The sequence below is a fragment of the Salvelinus fontinalis genome, chromosome 1 (genome assembly GCF_029448725.1).
Source record: "Salvelinus fontinalis isolate EN_2023a chromosome 1, ASM2944872v1, whole genome shotgun sequence".
NCBI classification, from domain to species: Eukaryota; Metazoa; Chordata; class Actinopteri; order Salmoniformes; family Salmonidae; genus Salvelinus; species Salvelinus fontinalis.
In genome coordinates this window covers 6,757,618-6,778,537 of record NC_074665.1, presented here as the reverse complement: position 1 = coordinate 6,778,537, position 20,920 = coordinate 6,757,618, and the positions used below count along the sequence as shown (strand labels likewise).

The 20,920-nt window shown below is 46.6% G+C and overlaps 1 protein-coding gene across 1 annotated transcript in view; it reads right to left on the bottom strand.

Annotated features, from left to right (window-relative positions):
* Positions 1–13,441, bottom strand: part of capn1a (calpain 1, (mu/I) large subunit a) — a 47,115-nt gene extending 33,674 nt beyond the window's left edge. Inside the window, exons 1-4 of the mRNA XM_055942332.1 lie at positions 13,348–13,441; positions 12,758–12,904; positions 10,994–11,063; positions 3,767–3,885 (exon numbers count right to left, since the gene is read on the bottom strand). Coding sequence (XP_055798307.1) covers positions 3,767–3,885; positions 10,994–11,063; positions 12,758–12,904; positions 13,348–13,440 — 429 coding nt within the window. The 5' untranslated portion in view covers position 13,441. The remainder of the gene's footprint in view (positions 1–3,766; positions 3,886–10,993; positions 11,064–12,757; positions 12,905–13,347) is intronic.
* Positions 13,442–20,920: the final 7,479 nt, after the last annotated feature.

The window sequence follows — 20,920 nt, the reverse complement described above, 5'->3', positions numbered from 1 at the left end:
GGGAAAGGTTGTTGTCCTTGCACCACATGGTCAGGTCTCTGACCTCCTCCCTATAGGCTGTCTCAGCATTGTCGTTATCAGGCCAACCACTGTTGTGTCATCGGCAAACTTAATGATGGTGTTGGAGTTGTGCCTGGCTGTGCAGTCATGAGTGAACAGGGAGTATAGGAAGGGACTGAGCATGCAGCCCTGAGGGGCCCCCGTGTTGAGGATCAGCGTGGCGGATGTGTTGTTACCTACCCTTACCACCTGGAGGAGGACCGTCAGGAAGTCCAGGAACCAGTTGCAGAGGGAGGTGTTTAGTCCCAAGGTTCTTAGCTTGGTGATGAGCTTTCAGGGCACTATGGTGTTGATCGCTGAGCTGTAGTCAATGAAGAGCATTCTCACATAGGTGTTCCTTTTGTCTACCCTTTAGCTCAGTGCGAATGTTGCCTATAATCCATGGCTTCTGGTTGGGGTATGTACGTACAGTCACTGTGGGGTCGACGTCCTCGATGCACTTATTGATAAAGCCAGTGAGTGATGTGGTGTACTCCTCAATGCCATCGGAAGAATCCCGGAACATATTCCAGTCTGTGCCAGTGTTGCCAACTAATTTTCAGGGTAAGTTACTAGAGGCAGGTTGATTTGTTGCTAAAAGTTGCTAAATGATGTTGTGATGTCATTGCTTGATAATGTAAAACTGCGTCATTACGTAGAATACACAATAACATTACTTAAATTGACTGACCATCTCGGCAAAAAATATGATTTGACATTTGTTCAGGTACATACTCCCACTCTTTTCAGAACTTCTGAAATACAATTTTGATTGAGACATGTTGATTGATGTTGTAAGTTCTGTTCAAGATCAAACATTCGTGACCAACTATATTCATTGGTTTTGGCTCGTCGAACCCGTACTACTGCTGTCAACAATGATTTGCAATTTGCTGAAATTGCTGCTCGCCTGCTGCTGACGTCACTCACAATGATCTTTTGCAGCCAGGCACGTGTGTTGTGACTGAGTGTGTGACGCAGTTTTTGTGTCATTTAGAAGGAAAATGCATTATAGAGTTTGAGTCACTTTTCAAAAGTTGCTAAAAGTTCCAAATACATTTTTAAAAAGTAGATAAATTTGTTGCTAGGTGCTGTTTGAAAAAAAAGTTGCCAGGGTAAAGTTGCTAAATCTAGCAACAAAATCGCTAAGTTGGCATCACTGGTCTGTGCTAGCAAAACAGTCCTGTAGTTTAGCATCTGCTTCATCTGACGACTTTTTTATAGACCGAGTCACTGGTGCTTTCTGCTTTAATTTTTGCTTGTAAGCAGGAATCAGGAGGATAGAGCTATGGTCAGATTTGCCAAATGGAGAGCGAGGGAGAGCTTTGTACGCTTCTCTGTGTGTTTAGTAAAGGTGGTCTAGAATTTTTTTTCCTCTGGTTGCGCATTTAACATATTGATAGAAATTCGGTAAAACTGATTAAAGTTGACCTGCATTACTGTCACCGGCCACTAGCAACGCCGCCCCTGGATGAGCATTTTCCTGTTTGCTTATGGCGGTATACAGCTCATTTAGTGCAGTTTTAAACTCAACAAAAAAAGAAACATCTTCTCACTGTCAACTGCATTTATTTTCAGCAAACTGAACATTTGTAAAAATTTGTATGAACATAACAAGATTCAACAACTGAAACATAAACTGAACAAGTTCCACAGACATGTGATTAATAGAAATTTAATTATGTGTCACTGAACAAAGAGGTCAAAATCAAAAGTAACAGTCAGTATCTGGTGTGGCCACCAGCTGCATTAAGTACTGCAGTGTATCTCCTCCTCATGGACTGCACCAGATTTGCCAGTTCTTGCTGTGAGATGTTACCCCACTCTTCCATCAAGGCACCTGTAAGTTCGTGGACATTTCTGGGGGGGGGAATGGCCCTAGTTCTCACCCTCCGATCCAACAGGTCACAGACGTGCTCAATGGGATTGAGATCCGGGCTCTTCGCTGGCCATGGTAGAACACTGACATTCCTGTCTTGCAGGAAATCACGCACAGAATGAGCAGTAGGGCTGTTGGCATTGTCATGCTGGAGAGTCATGTCAGAATGAGCCTGCAGGAAGGGTACCACATGAGGGAGGAAGATGTCTTCCCTGTAACGCACAGCATTGAGATTGCCTGCAATGACAACAAGCTCAGTCCGATGACGCTGTGACACACCGCCCCAGACCATGACGAACCCTCCACCTCCAAATCGATCCCGCTCCAGAGTACAGGCCTCAGTGTAACGCTCATTCCTTCGACGATAAACGCGAATCCGACCATCACCCCCGGTGAGACAAAACCACGACTTGTCACAGAAGAGCACTTTTTGCCAGTCCTGTCTGGTCCAGCGACGGTGGGTTTGTGCCCATATGCAACGTTGTTGCCGGTGATGTCTGGTGAGGACCTGCCTTACAACAGGCCTACAGCCCTCAGTCCAGCCTCTCTCAGCCTATTGCAGACAGTCTGAGCACTGATGGAGGGATTGTGCATTCCTGTTGTAACTCAGGCAGTTGTTGTTGCCATCCTGTACCTGTCCTACAGGTGTGATGTTCGGATGTACCGATCCTGTGCAGGAGTTGTTACACGTGGTCTGCCACTGCGAGGATGATCAGCTGTCCGTCCTGTCTCCCTGTAGTGCTGTCTTAGGCATCTCACAGTACAGACATTGCAACTTATTGCCCTGGTTACATCTGCAGTCCCCATGCCTCCTTGCAGCATGCCTAAGGCACGTTCACGCAGATGAGCAGGGACCCTGGGCATCTTTCTTTTGGTGTTTTTCAGAGTCAGCAGAAAGGCCTCTTTAGTGTCTTAAGTTTTCATAACTGTCACCATTATTGCCTACCGTCTGTAAGCTGTTAGGGTCTTAACGACCGTTCCACAGGTGCATGTTCATTAATTGTTTATGGTTCATTGAACACGCATGGGAAACAGTGTTTAAACCCTTTACAATGAGGATCTGTGAAGTTATTTGGATTTTTCATGAATTATCTTTGAAAGACAGGGTCCTGAAAAAGGGGATAAAAGTTCCAACCTCGCTCTGTGCTGGTATGTAGACAGCTCCGAAAAATACAGATGAAAACTCTCTGGGTAAATACTGTGGTCTACAGCTTATCAGAAGATACTCTACCTCAGGCGAGCAAAACTTTGAGACTTCCTTAGATATCGTGCACCAGCTGTTGTTTACATAAAAGCCTAGGCCCCCGCGTCTTACCAGAAGCTGCTGATCTGTCATGCCGATAGTGTATAACCCGCCAGCTCTATGTTCTTAATGTCGTCGTCGACTCGGTGAAGCATAAAATATTACAGTTTTTAATGTCCCGTTGGTAGGATATACGTGCTTTCAGTCCATCCCATTTATTTTCCAGTGATTGAACGTTAGCTAGCAGAACGGAAGGCAAGGGCAGATTCGCCTGGTCCTCACAAGACACCCTGATCTTTTGCCTCGAAATCTCAGTTTCCTTCTTTAGCGAATCACGGGGATCGGGGCCTGGTCGGGTGTCAACAGTATATCCCTCGATGTCCGACTCATTGAAGAAAAACTCTTCATCCAGTTTGAGGTGAGCAATCCCAGTTCAGATGTTAAGAAGTTATTTTCGGTCATAGGAGACGGTAGCAGCAACATTGTGTACAAAACAAGTTACGAACAACACGAAAAAACAAACAAAATAGCATGATTGGTTGAGGGCCGATAAGACGGCAGCCCTACCCATTGGCGCCATCACGTGTGTGCGTGCGTAGTCATACCTGAAAGTGGAAGATCCCAGCATAGTCCTCTTGGAAGGACTGACCATGTGGGACCACTCGGTGGAGCAGCCTCTCATTGAGGGTTAGAGAGGCTATGGCTGCTAGGAGCCAGCAATCACCTGATGGAGGGAGGAGGGAGAGAGAGAGGGGAGAAAGAGAGGGGAGTGAGAGAGAGGGGAGAAAGAGGGCAGAAAGAGAGGAGAGTGAGAGAGAGGGAGGGACAGAAAGAGGGGGAGGGAGGGAGGATAAGACAGATAGACAGAGAGAGAGATTGTTGCAATCATTTAACTAGAATGTCCAGCAGGTGGAGTGTGTACCAGGGTGTGCTTGTGTATGGTTGTCAGCCAAGGCCCATCCAGCTCTGGTCCAGGGCCCACCCAGCTCTGGTCCAGGGCCCACCCAGCTCTGGTCCAGGGCCCACCCAGCTCTGGTCCAGGGCATTAGTATGGCGTTAGTCCCTCTAGGAAGAAAGCTGCACTAACAACCAAGTACTACCGTTACTACCTACTATTACCTACTGTCCTGCCCCATAGTCCAACTCCGTTCTATGGAAGAGCATTTTCCACATTCACTTGAACATGTGAACGTGGTACATTTTTTGGCGTTTGATTTCTTTGGACAGCTACCACAGTACAGCACTTTACTTTAATGGAAGCAAATTAGACAGACCTCACAGTGGTGACTGAGGTCTTGTAAAAGCATGTTGTAAATATGGATGGAAGCAAGGCAAAGATCTGGATGAGATATTATATGGCTGTGGTGTGTGGCACTATCACTGATAGGAGAGGGGGAGAAGACGGCACTATCAATGATAGGAGAGGGGGAGAAGACGGCACTATCACTGATAGGAGAGGGGGAGAAGACGGCACTATCACTGAGAGGAGGAGAAGACGGCACTATCACTGATAGGAGAGGGGGAGAAGACGGCACTATCACTGATAGGAGAGGGGGAGAAGACGGCACTATCACTGAGAGGAGGAGAAGACGGCACTATCACTGAGAGGAGAGGGGGAGAAGACGGCACTATCACTGATAGGAGAGGGGGAGAAGACGGCACTATCACTGATAGGAGAGGGGGAGAAGACGGCACTATCACTGATAGGAGAGGGGGAGAAGACGGCACTATCACTGATAGGAGAGGGGGAGAAGACGGCACTATCACTGATAGGAGAGGGGGAGAAGACGGCACTATCACTGAGAGGAGGAGAAGACGGCACTATCACTGATAGGAGGAGAAGACGGCACTATCACTGATAGGAGAGAGGGAGAAGACGGCACTATCACTGAGAGGAGAGGGGGAGAAGACGGCACTATCACTGAGAGGAGAGGGGGAGAAGAAGGCACTATCACTGATAGGAGAGGGGGAGAAGACGGCAATATCACTGAGAGGAGGAGAAGACGGCACTATCACTGAGAGGAGAGGGGGAGAAGAAGGCACTATCACAGAGGAGAGGGGGAGAAGAAGGCACTATCACTGATAGGAGAGGGGGAGAAGACGGCAATATCACAGAGGAGGAGAAGACGGCACTATCACTGAGAGGAGAGGGGGAGAAGGCACTATCACTGAGAGGAGAGGGGGAGAAGAAGGCACTATCACTGATAGGAGAGGGGGAGAAGACGGCACGATCACTGAGAGGGGGAGAAGAAGGCACTATCACTGATAGGAGAGGGGGAGAAGACGGCACGATCACTGAGAGGAGGAGAAGACGGCACTATCACTGAGAGGAGAGGGGGAGAAGAAGGCACTATCACTGAGAGGAGAGGGTGAGAAGAAGGCACTATCACTGAGAGGAGAGGGGGAGAAGAAGGCACTATCACTGATAGAAGAGGGGGAGAAGACGGCAATATCACTGAGAGGAGGAGAAGACGGCACTATCACTGATAGGAGAGAGGGAGAAGACGGCACTATCACTGGGAGGAGGAGAAGACGGCACTATCACTGAGAGGAGGAGAAGACGGCACTATCACTGAGAGGAGGAGAAGACGGCACTATCACTGAGAGGAGAGGGGGAGAAGACGGCAATATCACTGAGAGGAGAAGACGGCACTATCACTGAGAGGAGAGGGGGAGAAGAAGGCACTATCACTGAGAGGAGAGGGGGAGAAGAAGGCACTATCACTGATAGGAGAGGGGGAGAAGACGGCAATATCACTGAGAGGAGGAGAAGACGGCACTATCACTGAGAGGAGAGGGGGAGAAGACGTCACTATCACTGAGAGGAGAGGGGGAGAAGAAGGCACTATCACTGAGAGGAGAGGGGGAGAAGAAGGCACTATCACTGAGAGGAGAGGGGGAGAAGGCACTATCACTGAGAGGAGAGGGGGAGAAAACAGCACTATCACTGAGAGGAGAGGGGGGGAAGACGGCACTATCACTGAGAGGAGAGGGGGAGAAGACGGCACTATCACTGAGAGGAGGAGAAGACGGCACTATCACTGAGAGGAGGAGAAGACGGCACTATCACTGAGAGGAGAGGGGGAGAAGACGGCACTATCACTGAGAGGAGAGGGGGAGAAGACGGCACTATCACTGAGAGGAGAGGGGGAGAAGACGGCACTATCACTGAGAGGAGAGGGGGAGAAGACGTCACTATCACTGGTAGGGGGAGAAGACAGCACTATCACTGAGAGGAGAGGGGATGAAGATGGCACTATCACTGAGAGGAGAGGGGAAGAAGACGGCACTATCACTGAGAGGAGGAGAAGACGGCACTATCACTGAGAGGAGGAGAAGACGGCACTATCACTGATAGGAGAGGGGGAGAAGACGGCACTATTACTGATAGGAGAGGGGGAGAAGACAGCACTATTACTGAGAGGAGAGGGGGAGAAGACGGCACTATCACTGATAGGAGAGGGGGAGAAGACGGCACTATCACTGAGAGGAGGAGAAGACGGCACTATCACTGATAGGAGAGGGGGAGAAGACGGCACTATTACTGATAGGAGAGGGGGAGAAGACGGCACTATTACTGAGAGGAGAGGGGGAGAAGACGGCACTATCACTGATAGGAGAGGGGGAGAAGACGGCACTATCACTGAGAGGAGGAGAAGACGGCACTATCACTGATAGGAGGAGAAGACGGCACTATCACTGATAGGAGAGGGGGAGAAGACGGCACTATCACTGATAGGAGAGGGGGAGAAGACGGCACTATTACTGAGAGGAGGAGAAGACGGCACTATCACTGATAGGAGAGGGGGAGAAGACGGCACTATTACTGATGGGAGAGTGGGAGAAGACGGCACTATCACTGAGAGAAGAGGGGGAGAAGACGTCACGTCACTATCACCCTCTCCTCTCCTCTCAGTGATAGGGGGAGAAGAAGGCACTATCACTGAGAGGAGAGGGGGAGAAGACGGCTAAGGTAAACTAAAGTTTAAAAAAGTAAATCAATCAAAAAGTAACACAATAAACTAACAATAGCGAGACTATATACAGAGAGTACCATTACCGAGTCAATGTGCGGGGGTACAGGTTAGTCGAGGTAATTTGTAAAGTGACTATGCATAGATAATAAACAGCGAGTAGCATCAGTGTAAAAAACGGGGGAGGAAAGAGAAGACGGCAAGATTACGCGGTTGTCTTACCTAGCTACTTTAAGTTGAATGCACTGACTAAGTCACTCTGGATAAGAGCGTCTGCAATTAAAACAAACCAAATGTAAATGTGATTCTGGTTCTCCTTCCATCTTGTACAAGTCAAGGACGAGGCTATTGGGGTTTTAGCAAAGAGACTTTCAGCTAGTGGGCTATTAGACGTTAGACGTGTTTAAAGATGTCCCCTTCCCTCTAGAAGTGTTTAAAGATGTCCCCTTTCCTCTAGACGTGTTTAAAGATGTCCCCTTTCCTCTAGACGTGTTTAAAGATGTCCCCTTTCCTCTAGACGTGTTTAAAGATGTCCCCTTTCCTCTAGACGTGTTTAAAGATGTCCCCTTTCCTCTAGACGTGTTTAAAGATGTCCCCTTTCATCTAGACGTGTTTAAAGATGTCCCCTTTCCTCTAGATGTTTTTAAAGATGTCCCCTTTCCTCTAGACGTTTTTAAAGATGTCCCCTTTCCTCTAGACGTGTTTAAAGATGTCCCCTTTCCTCTAGACGTGTTTAAAGATGTCCCCTTTCCTATAGACGTGTTTAAAGATGTCCCCTTCCCTCTAGAAGTGTTTAAAGATGTCCCCTTTCCTCTAGACGTGTTTAAAGATGTCCCCTTTCCTCTAGACGTGTTTAAAGATGTCCCCTTTCCTCTAGACGTGTTTAAAGATGTCCCCTTTCCTCTAGACGTGTTTAAAGATGTCCCCTTTCCTCTAGACGTGTTTAAAGATGTCCCCTTTCATCTAGACGTGTTTAAAGATGTCCCCTTTCCTCTAGATGTTTTTAAAGATGTCCCCTTTCCTCTAGACGTTTTTAAAGATGTCCCCTTTCCTCTAGACGTGTTTAAAGATGTCCCCTTTCCTCTAGACGTGTTTAAAGATGTCCCCTTTCCTATAGACGTGTTTAAAGATGTCCCCTTTCCTCTAGAAGTGTTTAAAGATGTCCCCTTTCCTCTAGACGTGTTTAAAGATGTCCCCTTTCCTCTAGACGTGTTTAAAGATGTCCCCTTTCCTCTAGACGTGTTTAAAGATGTCCCCTTTCCTCTAGACGTGTTTAAAGATGTCCCCTTTCCTCTAGACGTGTTTAAAGATGTCCCCTTTCCTCTAGACGTGTTTAAAGATGTCCCCTTTCCTCTAGACGTGTTTAAAGATGTCCCCTTTCCTCTAGAAGTGTTTAAAGATGTCCCCTTTCCTCTAGACGTGTTTAAAGATGTCCCCTTCCCTCTAGACGTGTTTAAAGATGTCCCCTTCCCTCTAGACGTGTTTAAAGATGTCCCCTTTCCTCTAGAACGTGTTTAAAGATGTCCCCTTTCCTCTAGACGTGTTTAAAGATGTCCCCTTTCCTCTAGACGTGTTTAAAGATGTCCCCTTTCCTCTAGACGTGTTTAAAGATGTCCCCTTTCCTCTAGACGTGTTTAAAGATGTCCCCTTTCCTCTAGACGTGTTTAAAGATGTCCCCTTTCCTCTAGACGTGTTTAAAGATGTCCCCTTCCCTCTTATTACTTCAAGTAGAGCCGGGACAGTTAAAACCATAACAACCTCTTGTCGCAGGCATTCTGCTGATACAGTAAGGTTCATTATGATAAGTAGCCTAATACTGGAGAAATGTCAAGTTTGAAATGAAATCCATGTGCTAATATGGGTGATTGTTAAATGGGACAAACTAGTAGTATTAGTTTAGAAGATAATCAAATAAAAACTGTGGTACACATTAATGTTATAAAGTATAATTATATTTATTGTTATTGTATCAACTCAGGCAATTTACGGATTTATGGATTTTTGTCCGTATCGCCCAGCTCTAACTTCTAGTAGTATCTATTTAGCTAGACAAGCATCCCATAGCAACATAAACACCCACATAGCAGCATAAACACCCCCATAGCAACATAAACACCCCAAGCAACATAAAAAAACCCATAGCAACATAAACACCCCCATAGCAACATAAACACCCCCATAGCAACATAAACACCCCCATAGCAACATAAACACCCCCATAGCAACATAAACACCCCCATAGCAACATAAACACCCCATAGCAACATAAACACCCCCATAGCAACACAAACACCCCCATAGCAACACAAACACCCCCATAGCAACACAAACACCCCCATAGCAACACAAACACCCCCATAGCAACATAAATACCCCCATAGCAACATAAATACCCCCATAGCAACATAAACACCCCATAGCAACATAAACACCCTATAGCAACATAAACACCCCCATAGCAACATAAACACTCCCATAGCAACATAAACACCCCCATAGCAACATAAACACCCCCATAGCAACATAAACACCCCCATAGCAAGATAAACACCCCATAGCAACATAAACACCCCATAGCAACATAAACACCCCATAGCAACATAAACATCCCCATAGCAACATAAATACCCCATAGCAACATAAACACCCCATAGCAAGATAAACACCCCATAGCAACATAAACACCCCATAGCAACATAAACATCCCCATAGCAACATAAATACCCCATAGCAACCTTTTGTAGCGCCGGCAGTCCTGTATTTATTAGCCATTCACACAGTTTCCATCTTCAGACAGGGACAGGTGACTTTTACTGGAGGGACATTCTATTGAGGGATGAAGCTGACCCGAGGTGGACCGGGCTATGGACTGTGACGGGAGGGAGGAGCGCCCTGTTCAAATAGAACAGTAATCTGTACCGCTCGGCCATGTTGTCAACATGGTGCATCATTCAGAAACATACGACATCTCTTTTGCATAAAATAAATGTTCGAATTTTAATTGGGAAGGCAGATAAAGCGTTTTTATCAAAAGCAATTCCTTTTGCATGTGAAAACACAGAATCCTATTGTGTCCCTGTCCAATCAGAAATCACGTAGAGCTCCCTGTCCAATCAGAATTCACGTAGAGCTCCCTGGCCAATCAGAACTCACGTAGAGCTCCCTGTCCAATCAGAACTCAACACAGAATCCTACTCCATGTGCTTAACCTACGTCACATTTAATTGGATCCGACTTTGCCACCAGGTCAAAACGTGGCACCTGGCTCACGACCAGGAGGGAGGGTTTCAAAAGGAATGAGATCAACCCGCTCCACCTGAAGCATGCTGGGTCATTAATAGAACTCCCTCACTAACGTAGCTAGTAACCTCCTATACAGCCACAGTCTGGGTCATTAATAGAACTCCCTCACTAACGTAGCTAGTAACCTCCTATACAGCCACAGTCTGGGTCATTAATAGAACTCCCTCACTAACGTAGCTAGTAACCTCCTATACAGCCACAGTCTGGGTCATTAATAGAACTCACCTCCCTGGCCAATCAGAACTCACATAGAGTTCCCTGGCCAATCAGAACTCAGAGAGCTTGTTCCTGGCCAATCAGAACTTCCCCAGAGGTAGTCTCTGTCCAATCAGAACTCACGTAGAGCTCCCTGGCCGATCAGAACTCAGCGAGCTTGTTCCTGGCCAATCAGAACTCACCCAGAGGTAGTCCGTGGCTAATCAGAACTCACCCAGAGGTAGGCCCTGGCCAATCAAAACTCACCCAGAGGTAGCCCCTGTCCAATCAGAACTCACGTAGAGCTCCATGGCTAATCAGAACTCATCGAGAGCTTGTCCCTGGCCAATCAGAACTCACCTAGAGCTCCCTGACAGATGTCTGTTCTGGTAGCTCCTCCCAGGATGAACTGAGGGTCGCCTGTCAGCTCCTGGATGGGAGGAAAGGGGAGGATTACATTAGACTATGGTAAGAGTCATTTACAGTAGACTGTTGGGGAGAGCGACGGCTCAGCAAACAGCTATTCTTGGGCTGTCTTTTCCCTGTGGGATTATCAACTTCTTTTACAATACATTACAAATATAACATTTACAGTTAAAGCACTAGCACACTTTTTCCAACAAAAACCAGAGTTCCTATTAGACAAATTCAAGTAGGTCCATCCGTTTCATTCAGTTTGCTCCATTTGCTATTTTTATAACTGATGCTTCTAGTTGTTCGGACAGCTGAGCATATCTGGCTCTTGAGTAATTCTAGAACATAATATGTAACTCAGGTAAACAAGTGGCAAATCTAGGAAGTGGTCAGAGGAAACCTGATCAACAGCTGCACTGATTGGTCTTTATTGGACTGAGAGGTTCCCTCCTCTTCCTGTCTCTACTTGTCCCATACTGCCAGTCGGTCCCACATGCCAGCCATACAACAAGTGCAGGAGTAGGGTGTGACAGGCATGCAGCGTGTGGGCTAGACTATCTAGCTGTCTTTACAACTACATGGATCAACCTAAATTAGATTTGAACGTGAACTGCCCTGTGCTTGAATGGTAACAGGTGCAGGGCGTGACAGAGGCCGTGTTGTAGACAGCATCCAAACTGTGATGTATCACGGGTCAATTTTGCTCTGAAAACCTCTTCTTCTCCGTAGGGTTTTCAGCGGTTAGCTTCGGTTGGCTCTGTGTGAACTACAAGTCCTGCTACTGTGTTTTAACGTTTAGAAACGTTAATCGTCAACGGTTGTGAAACAGTTTGAAACATATGCTGATTTGCCCCCTTATCTTTCATATATTCATATATATTAGCGAGAAAGAATCTTTCAAAAAAAATTGATTCACTTCCTGTAGCAGACAGCTGACCAACTACACCCACTTCCTCCACCGTGTTAGCTTAGACACAGGTGTTCAGAGTACACTAGATAGATAATTAGCACATGTGGTCGCCCCTCTCTCTCTCTCTCTCAAAAAGGGAAAATAAATAAACATAAATATTGGTTGTATTTACAATGGTGTTTGTTCTTCACTGGTTGCCCTTTTCTTGTGGCAACAGGTCACACATCTTGCTGCTGTGATGGCACACTGTGGTATTTCACCCAATAGATATGGGAGTTTATCAAAATTGGGTTTATTTTTTAATTATTTGTGGTTCTGTGTAATCTGAGGAAAATATGTGTCTCTAATATGGTCATACATTTGGCAGGAGGTTAGGAAGTGCAGCTCAGTTTCCACGTCATTTTGTGGGCAGTGTGCACATAGCCTGTCTTCTCTTGAGAGCCAGGTCTGCCTACGGCGGCCTTTCTCAATAGCAAGGCTACGCTCACTGAGTCTGTACATAGTCAAAGCTTTCCTTAAGTTTGGGTCAGTCACAGTGGTCAGGTATTCTGCCACTGTGTACTCTCTGTTTAGGGCCAAATAGCATTCTAGTTTGCTCTGTTTTTTTTCTTAATTAATTCCAATGTGTCAAGTAATTATTTTTTTGTTTTCTCATGATTTGGTTGGGTCTAATTGTGTTGCTGTTCTCTCTCTCTCTCTCTCTCTCTCTCTCTCTCTCTCTCTCACACTCACTCACTCACTCACTCACTCACTCACTCACTCACTCACTCACTCACTCACTCACAAACACACACACACACCGTGGGTCTCATCCATTCCACGTCCCTGGTCTTGGAGGAGAAGGGGGCCAGTTCCTTGAAGCCCAGAGAGGGAGGCTCGGCTAGGAAGTAGGGGTCCTGGAACAGACACCCCGTCTCCAGACACTCCTGCCTCAAAGCCTCATAGTCCTGGTTGAATGAATTGAATTAACATAACTCACACTGTGCATCAATAAATACAGAATCAAGATGTGCATTAAACAGATCTTGAATGATTAAACAGGTATTTCCAAAGTGTTCCTCGATGGTAAATAAATAACATAAAAGTATGTGTTCCAAATGACACCCTATTCCCTATTGGCCCTGGACAAATGTAGTGCACTATATAGGGAATAGGGCCCTGGACAAACGTAGTGCACCCTATTCCCTATGGGCCCTGAACAAACGTCGTGCACCCTATTCCCTATGGGCCCTGAATAAACGTAGTGCACCCTATTCCCTATGGGCCCTGGACAAATGCAGTGCACTATATAGGGAATAGGGCCCTGGACAAACATAGTGCACTATAAAGGGAATATGGCTCTATTTGGGACACAAAGTTACAAAACAATTAAACAAACAAACAAACTGACCTGGTTAAGGAAGGGTACGGCGTGGTCGTTGGAGCCCATTCCCTCAGCTTGCAGTCTGCTGGTGGCTATGCTAGCAGAGATTCCCCCTGACATTCTGACACAAGACAGGACATACAGTGAGCTCCAAAAGTATTGGGACAGTGACCCATTTTTTTGTTTTGGGGCTCTGTTCTTCAGCACTTGGATTTGAAATGATACAATGAAAAAAGTACAGACTGTCAGCTTTAATTTGAGGGTATTTTCATCCATATCGGGTGAACCGTTTAGAAATTACAGCACTCTTTGTACCTAGTCCCCCTCCATTTTAGAGTAGCAAAAGTATTGGGACAAATTCACTTATATTTGTATTAAAGTATACAAAAGTTTAGTATCTGGTCCCATTTTCCTAGCACGCAATGATTACATTAATGTTGATGCTACCATTGTTACAGATAATTCGGAATGATTCGTGAATAATGATGAGTTACAGACGCACAAATATAACCCCCCCCCAAAATGCTAAGTTATTATAATGGTGAGATGTTAGCATGTCTTGGGGGTATGATATAAAATGCTAACCTCCCCTGTTATTGTAATGGTGAGAGGTTAGCATGTCTTGGGGGTTATGATATAAAAGGCTAACCTCCGCTGTTATTGTAATGGTGAGAGGTTAGCATGTCTTGGGGGTATGATATAAAAGGCTAACCTCCCCTGTTATTGTAATGTTGAGAGGTTAGCATGTCTTGGGGGTATGATATAAAATGCTAACATCCCCTGTTATTGTAATGGTGAGAGGTTAGCATGTCTTGGGGGTATGATATAAAATGCTAACCTCCCCTGTTATTGTAATGGTGAGAGGTTAGCATGTCTTGGGGGTTAAGATATAAAATGCTAACCTCCCCTGTTATTGTAATGGTGAGAGGTTAGCATGTCTTGGGGGTTATGATATAAAAGGCTAACCTCCCCTGTTATTGTAATGGTGAGAGGTTAGCATGTCTTGGGGGTATGATATTTGTGCGTCAACTTTCTCACTCATCATTATTCACGATTTATTCAGGATTATCCGTAATCACGGTAGAATCAACATTAATGTAGAAGTGTTTAGAAACGTATTCTATTATTATTTACAATAAAAGTGACTCCAAAATGACACAATACATTATTTACCATTCAATTCTACTGGTCACAAAATGATCTGAAACACAACCAAAACAAACAGCAAATACATCCAACAACTTTGTAGAGTCACAAGCTTGATGTAGTCATTGGGTGCTAGGAATATGGGACCAGATACTAAACCTTTGACTACTTGAATACACATACAGTATAAGTACATTTGTCCCAAATACTTTTGGTCCCCTAAAATGGAGGGGGGACTATGTACCAAAAACGTGCTTTAATTTCTAAACGGTTCACCCCATATGGATGAAAACACCCTCAAATGAAAGCTGACCGTGTGCACTTTAACCACATAGTCATGGTATCATTTCAAATCCAAAGTGCTAAAGCGCAGAGCCAAAGTATTTAAAAATGTGTCACTGTCCCTATACATTTGGAGCTCAGTGTACATACAGTCAGAGGCCTGGGTGGGTGCAGCATTGGCAAATCATTTACAAGACAACCAATAGTCTGCTGCTGTAGTAGGAGATCTCTCCTGACGGGCACAGGATATAAATAAGAGACTGGGTGGGTGCTGCAATGCACAGGCCACACCTGGGTTCAAATTATATTCGATATCATTTAAAATACATTAGCTGGGCTTGATTAAGCTTGTCTGTCTGCAAAGGGAACCAATAGAATAGTCGTACAACTGAATCCCCCCCCACCTGGGCCTCTAAGGCAGGCTAAAGCTAACACTCAAAGTATTTCAAATATTTTTTAAATAGTCTTTGAACCCACGTCTGGGACAGGCACAGGGCAGAAGGTATTAATAGCAGCAAGCTAAGCTAACAGCAGATTGGCACACTGACACGAAGACTGCAGCACAGCAACCATCGATTCCAGTCTGTGTTTCTATTTTACTAGTGATCTGTGTTTGTCTATTCTGTTCTGGTTTTTTTTTCAACCAATGAACATCTGGTCTTGTGATCTGTCTGTCGACGTGTTATAGATTTGTCAGCTGATCTTTCTCACCAGCTGAGAGTCCGAGAGGTTTCAGAAAGATGTCCTCACTGCTCACCGATAACAGTTCCTGCTGAACACATGCCTGAACACTGACTATTCATTCACTGGTGTGTAATGACTCAGCTATTAAACGGAGTAATCTGTCTATTACCTAGTAGTCCATACTATTACCTGTCTATTACCTAGTAGTCCATACTGGACGACTTCATAGGAACCTCCGGGGCCATTTATTCTCTCTCTAGTAGTATTATCAATTAGTGTAATTTAGTTATAAATAATTATGGTAGAGTTATGTAAATACCCTGATTGTGGTAGAGTTATGTAAATACCATGATTATGGTAGTTATGTAAATACCCTGATTATGGCAGAGTTATAATAATAGAGCTAGGTGTTAGAGATAAGGTTCTAGGTGTCAGGGATAAGGTTCTAGGTGTTTGGGATAGGGTGCTAGGTATTTGGGATAGGGTGCTAGGTGTTAGGGGTAGGGTGCTAGGTGTTAGAGATAAGGTGCTAGGTGTTAGGGATAGGGTGCCAGGCGTTAGGGATAAGGTTCTAGGTGTTTGGGATAGGGTGCTGAGTGTTAGGGATAGGGTGCTAGGTGTTAGGGATAGGGTGCTGGGTGTTAGGGATAGGGTGCTAGGTGTCAGGGATAGGGTGCTAGGTGTCAGGGATAGGGTGCTAGGTGTTAGGGATGGGGTGCTAGGTGTTAGGGATAGGGTGCTAGGTGTTAGAGATAGGGTGCTAGGTGTTAGAGATAGGGTGCAAGGTGTTAGGGATAGGGTGCAAGGTGCAAGGTGTTAGGGATGGGTGCTAGGTGTTAGGGTGCTAGGACTATGGTGCTAGGTGTTAGGGCAAGGGTGCTAGGTGTTAGGGATAGGGTGCAAGGTGTTAGGGATAGGGTGCTAGGTGTTAGGGATAGGGTGCTAGGTGTTAGGGATAGGGTGATAGGTGTTAGGGATAGGGTGCTAGGGATAGGGTGCTGGGTGTTAGGGATAGGGTGCTAGGTGTTAGGGATAGGGTGCTAGGTGTTAGGGCTAGGGTGCTAGGTGTTAGGGATAGGGTGCTGGGTGTTAGGGATAGGGTGCTGGGTGTTAGGGATAGGGTGCTAGGTGTTAGGGATAGGGTGCTAGGTGTTAGGGATAGGGTGCTAGGTGTTAGGGCTAGGGTGCTAGGTGTTAGGGCTAGGGTGCTAGGTGTTAGGGATAGGGTGCTGGGTGTTAGGGATAGGGTGCTAGGTGTTAGGGATAGGGTGCTAGGTGTTAGGGATAGGATGCTAGGTGTTAGGGATAGGGCGCAGGTGTTAGGGATAGGGTGCTAGGTGTTAGGGATAGGGTGCTAGGTGTTAGGGATAGGGTGCTAGGCGTTAGGGATAGGGTGCTAGGTGTTAGGGATAGGGTGCTAGGTGTTAGGGATAGGGTGCTGGGTGTTAGGGATAGGGTGCAAGGTGTTAGGGCTAAGGTTCTAGGTGTTTGGGATAGGGTGCTAGGTGTTAGGGATAAGGTTCTAGGTGTTTGGGATAGGGTGCTGAGTGTTAGGGATAGGGTGCTGGGTGTTAGGGATAGGGTGCTGGGTGTTAGGGATAGGGTGCTAGGTGTTAGGGATAGGGTGCTAGGTGTTAGGGATAGGGTGCTAGGTGTTAGGGATAGGGTGCTGGGTGTTAGGGATAGGGTGCTAGGTGTTAGAGATAGGGTGCTAGGTGTTAGGGATAGGGTGCTAGGTGTTAGGGATAGGGTGCTAGGTGTTAGGGATAGGGTGCTGGGTGTTAGGGATAGGGTGCTAGGTGTTAGGGATAGGGTGCTAGGTGTTAGGGATAGGGTGCTAGGTGTTAGGGATAGGGTGCTAGGTGTTAGGGCTAGGGTGCTGGGTGTTAGGGATAGGGTGCTAGGTGTTAGGGATAGGGTGCTAGGTGTTAGGGTGCTAGGACTATGGTGCTAGGTGTTAGGGCTAGGGTGCTAGGTGTTAGGGATAGGGTGCTGGGTGTTAGGGATAGGGTGCTAGGTGTTAGGGATAGGGTGCTAGGTGTTAGGGTGCTAGGACTATGGTGCTAGGTGTTAGGGATAGGGTGCTAGGTGTTAGGGATAGGGTGCTAGGTGTTAGGGATAGGGTGCTAGGTGTTAGGGATAGGGTGCTAGGTGTTAGGGATAGGGTGCTAGGTGTTAGGGATAGGGTGCTAGGTGTTAGGGTGCTAGGACTATGGTGCTAGGTGTTAGGGCTAGGGTGCTAGGTGTTAGGGATAGGGTGCAAGGTGTTAGGGATAGGGTGCTAGGTGTTAGGGATAGGGTGCTAGGTGTTAGGGATAGGGTGCTGGGTGTTAGGGATAGGGTGCTAGGTGTTAGGGATAGGGTGCTAGGTGTTAGGGATAGGGTGCTAGGTGTTAGGGATAGGGTGCTGGGTGTTAGGGATAGGGTGCTAGGGATAGGGTGCTAGGTGTTAGGGATAGGGTGCAAGGTGTTAGAGATAGGGTGCTAGGTGTTAGGGTGCTAGGACTATGGTGCTAGGTGTTAGGGATAGGGTGCTAGGTGCTAGGGATAGGGTGCAAGGTGTTAGGGATAGGGTGCTAGGTGTTAGGGATAGGGTGCTAGGTGTTAGGGATAGGGTGCAAGGTGTTAGAGATAGGGTGCTGGGTGTTAGGGATAGGGTGCTAGGGATAGGGTGCTAGGTGTTAGGGATAGGGTGCTAGGTGTTAGGGATAGGGTGCTGGGTGTTAGGGATAGGGTGCTAGGTGTTAGGGCTAGGGTGCTAGGTGTTAGGGCTAGGGTGCTAGGTGTTAGGGATAGGGTGCTAGGTGTTAGGGATAGGGTGCTAGGTGTTAGGGATAGGGTGTTAGGCGTTAGGGATAGGGTGCTAGGTGTTAGGGATAGGGTGCTAGGTGTTAGGGATAGGGTGCTAGGTGTTAGGGATAGGGTGCTAGGTGTTAGGGATAGGGTGCTAGGTGTTAGACACTTCCGCCTAAATGCGCGACGAGTCTGGTGGACCATCGTTAGCCAATACAGAAACCCGGGAGACGCTCCCGGTGCATAGGCAGTAATTGACTTAATCTACCAACCAATCATCTGCCACAACACCTTCCCCCTAACCCTCCCCACGCCTCATAGTCGTGTGATTTGCTAAAATTAAGTAATGACAAATACTTTGATCAGAAGGTCACTCCCATAGAATTCTATGGCCACTCCCACTAAGGCCAACTTTGAATGGGTGATATCCCATGTGTGAATGTGTGAATGGGTGATATCCCATGTGTGAATGGGTGATATCCTACTGTGTGAATGGGTGATACCCCATGCGTGAATGGGTGATATCCCATGTGTGAATGGGTGATATCCTACTGTGTGAATGGGTGATATCCCATGTGTGAATGAGTGATATCCCATGTGTGAATGGGTGATATCCCATGTGTGAATGGGTGATATCCCATGTGTGAATGGGTGATATCCCATGTGCGAATGGGTGATATCCCATGTGTGAATGGGTGATATCCCATGTGTGATATCCCATGTGTGAATGGGTGATATCCTACTGTGTGATATCCTACTGTGTGAATGGGTGATATCCTACTGTGTGATATCCTACTGTGTGAATGGGTGATATCATATTGTGTGAATGGGTGATATCCCATGTGTGAATGGGTGATATCCTACTTTGTGAATGGGTGATATCCCATGTGTGATATCCCATGTGTGAATGGGTGATATCCTACTGTGTGATATCCTACTGTGTGAATGGGTGATATCCTACTGTGTGATATCCTACTTTGTGAATGGGTGATATCCTACTGTGTGATATCCCATGTGTGAATGGGTGATATCCTACTGTGTGATATCCTACTGTGTGAATGGGTGATATCCTACTGTGTGATATCCTACTGTGTGAATGGGTGATATCCTACTGTGCAATAGCCTGGGGACGAGGTTATGGTTAGGTTGAAATGGGAGACAGAGACAGCAACATCTATCTAACAAGCCAGCCCCCCCCCCACACAAAAAAAAGAGATGAAAAGCTGATACCTTTAGTCTGTGAGCAAGCTGTGGAGAAATGAGAGAAAGGATTCATGTCTGTAACCGATAGTAACCGATGGGACTTTAGAAACAGGGTTTAGTATGTTGCATTCAGAACGGTCATTAAGACACTAACAGCTTACAGACAGTAGGCAATTAAGGTCACAGTTATGAAAACTTAGGACACTAAAGAGGCCTTTCTACTGACTCTGAAAAACACCAAAAGAAAGATGCCCAGGGTCCCTGCTCATCTGCATGAATGTGCCTTAGGCATGCTGCAAGGAGGCATGAGGACTGCAGATGTGGCCAGGGAAATAAATTGCAATGTCCGTACTGTGAGACGCCTAAGACAGCGCTATAGGGAGACAGGACAGACAGCTGATCGTCCTCACAGTGGCAGACCACGTGTAACAACACCTGTGCAGGATCGGTACATCCGAACATCACACCTGCAGAACAGGTACAGGATGGCAACAACAACTACCCGAGTTACACCAGGAAACCACAATCCCTCCATCAGTGCTCAGAATGTCCCCAATAGGCTGAGAGAGGCTGGACTGAGGGCTTGTAGGCCTGTTGTAAGGCAGGTCCTCACCAGACATCACCGGCAACAACGTTGCATATGGGCACAAACCCACCGTCGCTGGACCAGACAGGACTGGCAAAAAGTGCTCTTCTCTGACAAGTCGCGGTTTTGTCTCACCAGGGGTGATGGTCGGATTCGCGTTTATCGTCGAAGGAATGAGCGGCACACCGAGGCCTGTACTCTAGAGCGGGATCGATATGGAGGTGGAGGGTCCATCATGGTCTGGGGTGATGTTTCACAGCGTCATCGGACTGAGATTGTTGTCATTGCAGGCAATCTCAATGCTGTGCGTTACAGGGAAGACATCTTCCTCCCTCATGTGGTACCCTTCCTGCAGGCTCATCCTGACATGACCCTCCAGCATGACAATGGCAACAGCCATACTGCTCGTTCTGTGCGTGATTTCCTGCAAGACAGGAATGTCAGTGTTCTTTCATGGCCAGCGAAGAGCCCGGATCTCAATCCCATTGAGCACGTCTGGGACCTGTTAGATCGGAGGGTGAGGGCTAGGGCCATTCCCCAGAAATGTCCGGGAACTTGCAGGTGCCTTGGTGGAAGAGTGGGGTAACATCTCACAGCAAGAACTGGCAAATCTGGTGCAGTCCATGAGGAGATGCACTGCAGTACTTAATGCAGCTGGTGGCCACACCAGATACTGACTGTTACTTTGAATTTGACCCCCGCCTCCCCTTTGTTCAGGGACACATTATTCAATTTCTGTTAGTCACATGTCTGTGGAACTTGTTCAGTTTATGTTTCAGTTGTTGAATCTTGTTATGTTCATATAAAAATGTACAAATGTTAAGTTTGCTGAAAATAAACGCAGTTGACAGTGAGAGAACGTTACATTTTTTTGCTGAGTTTAGTAATAAATCAGGACATTTGTCC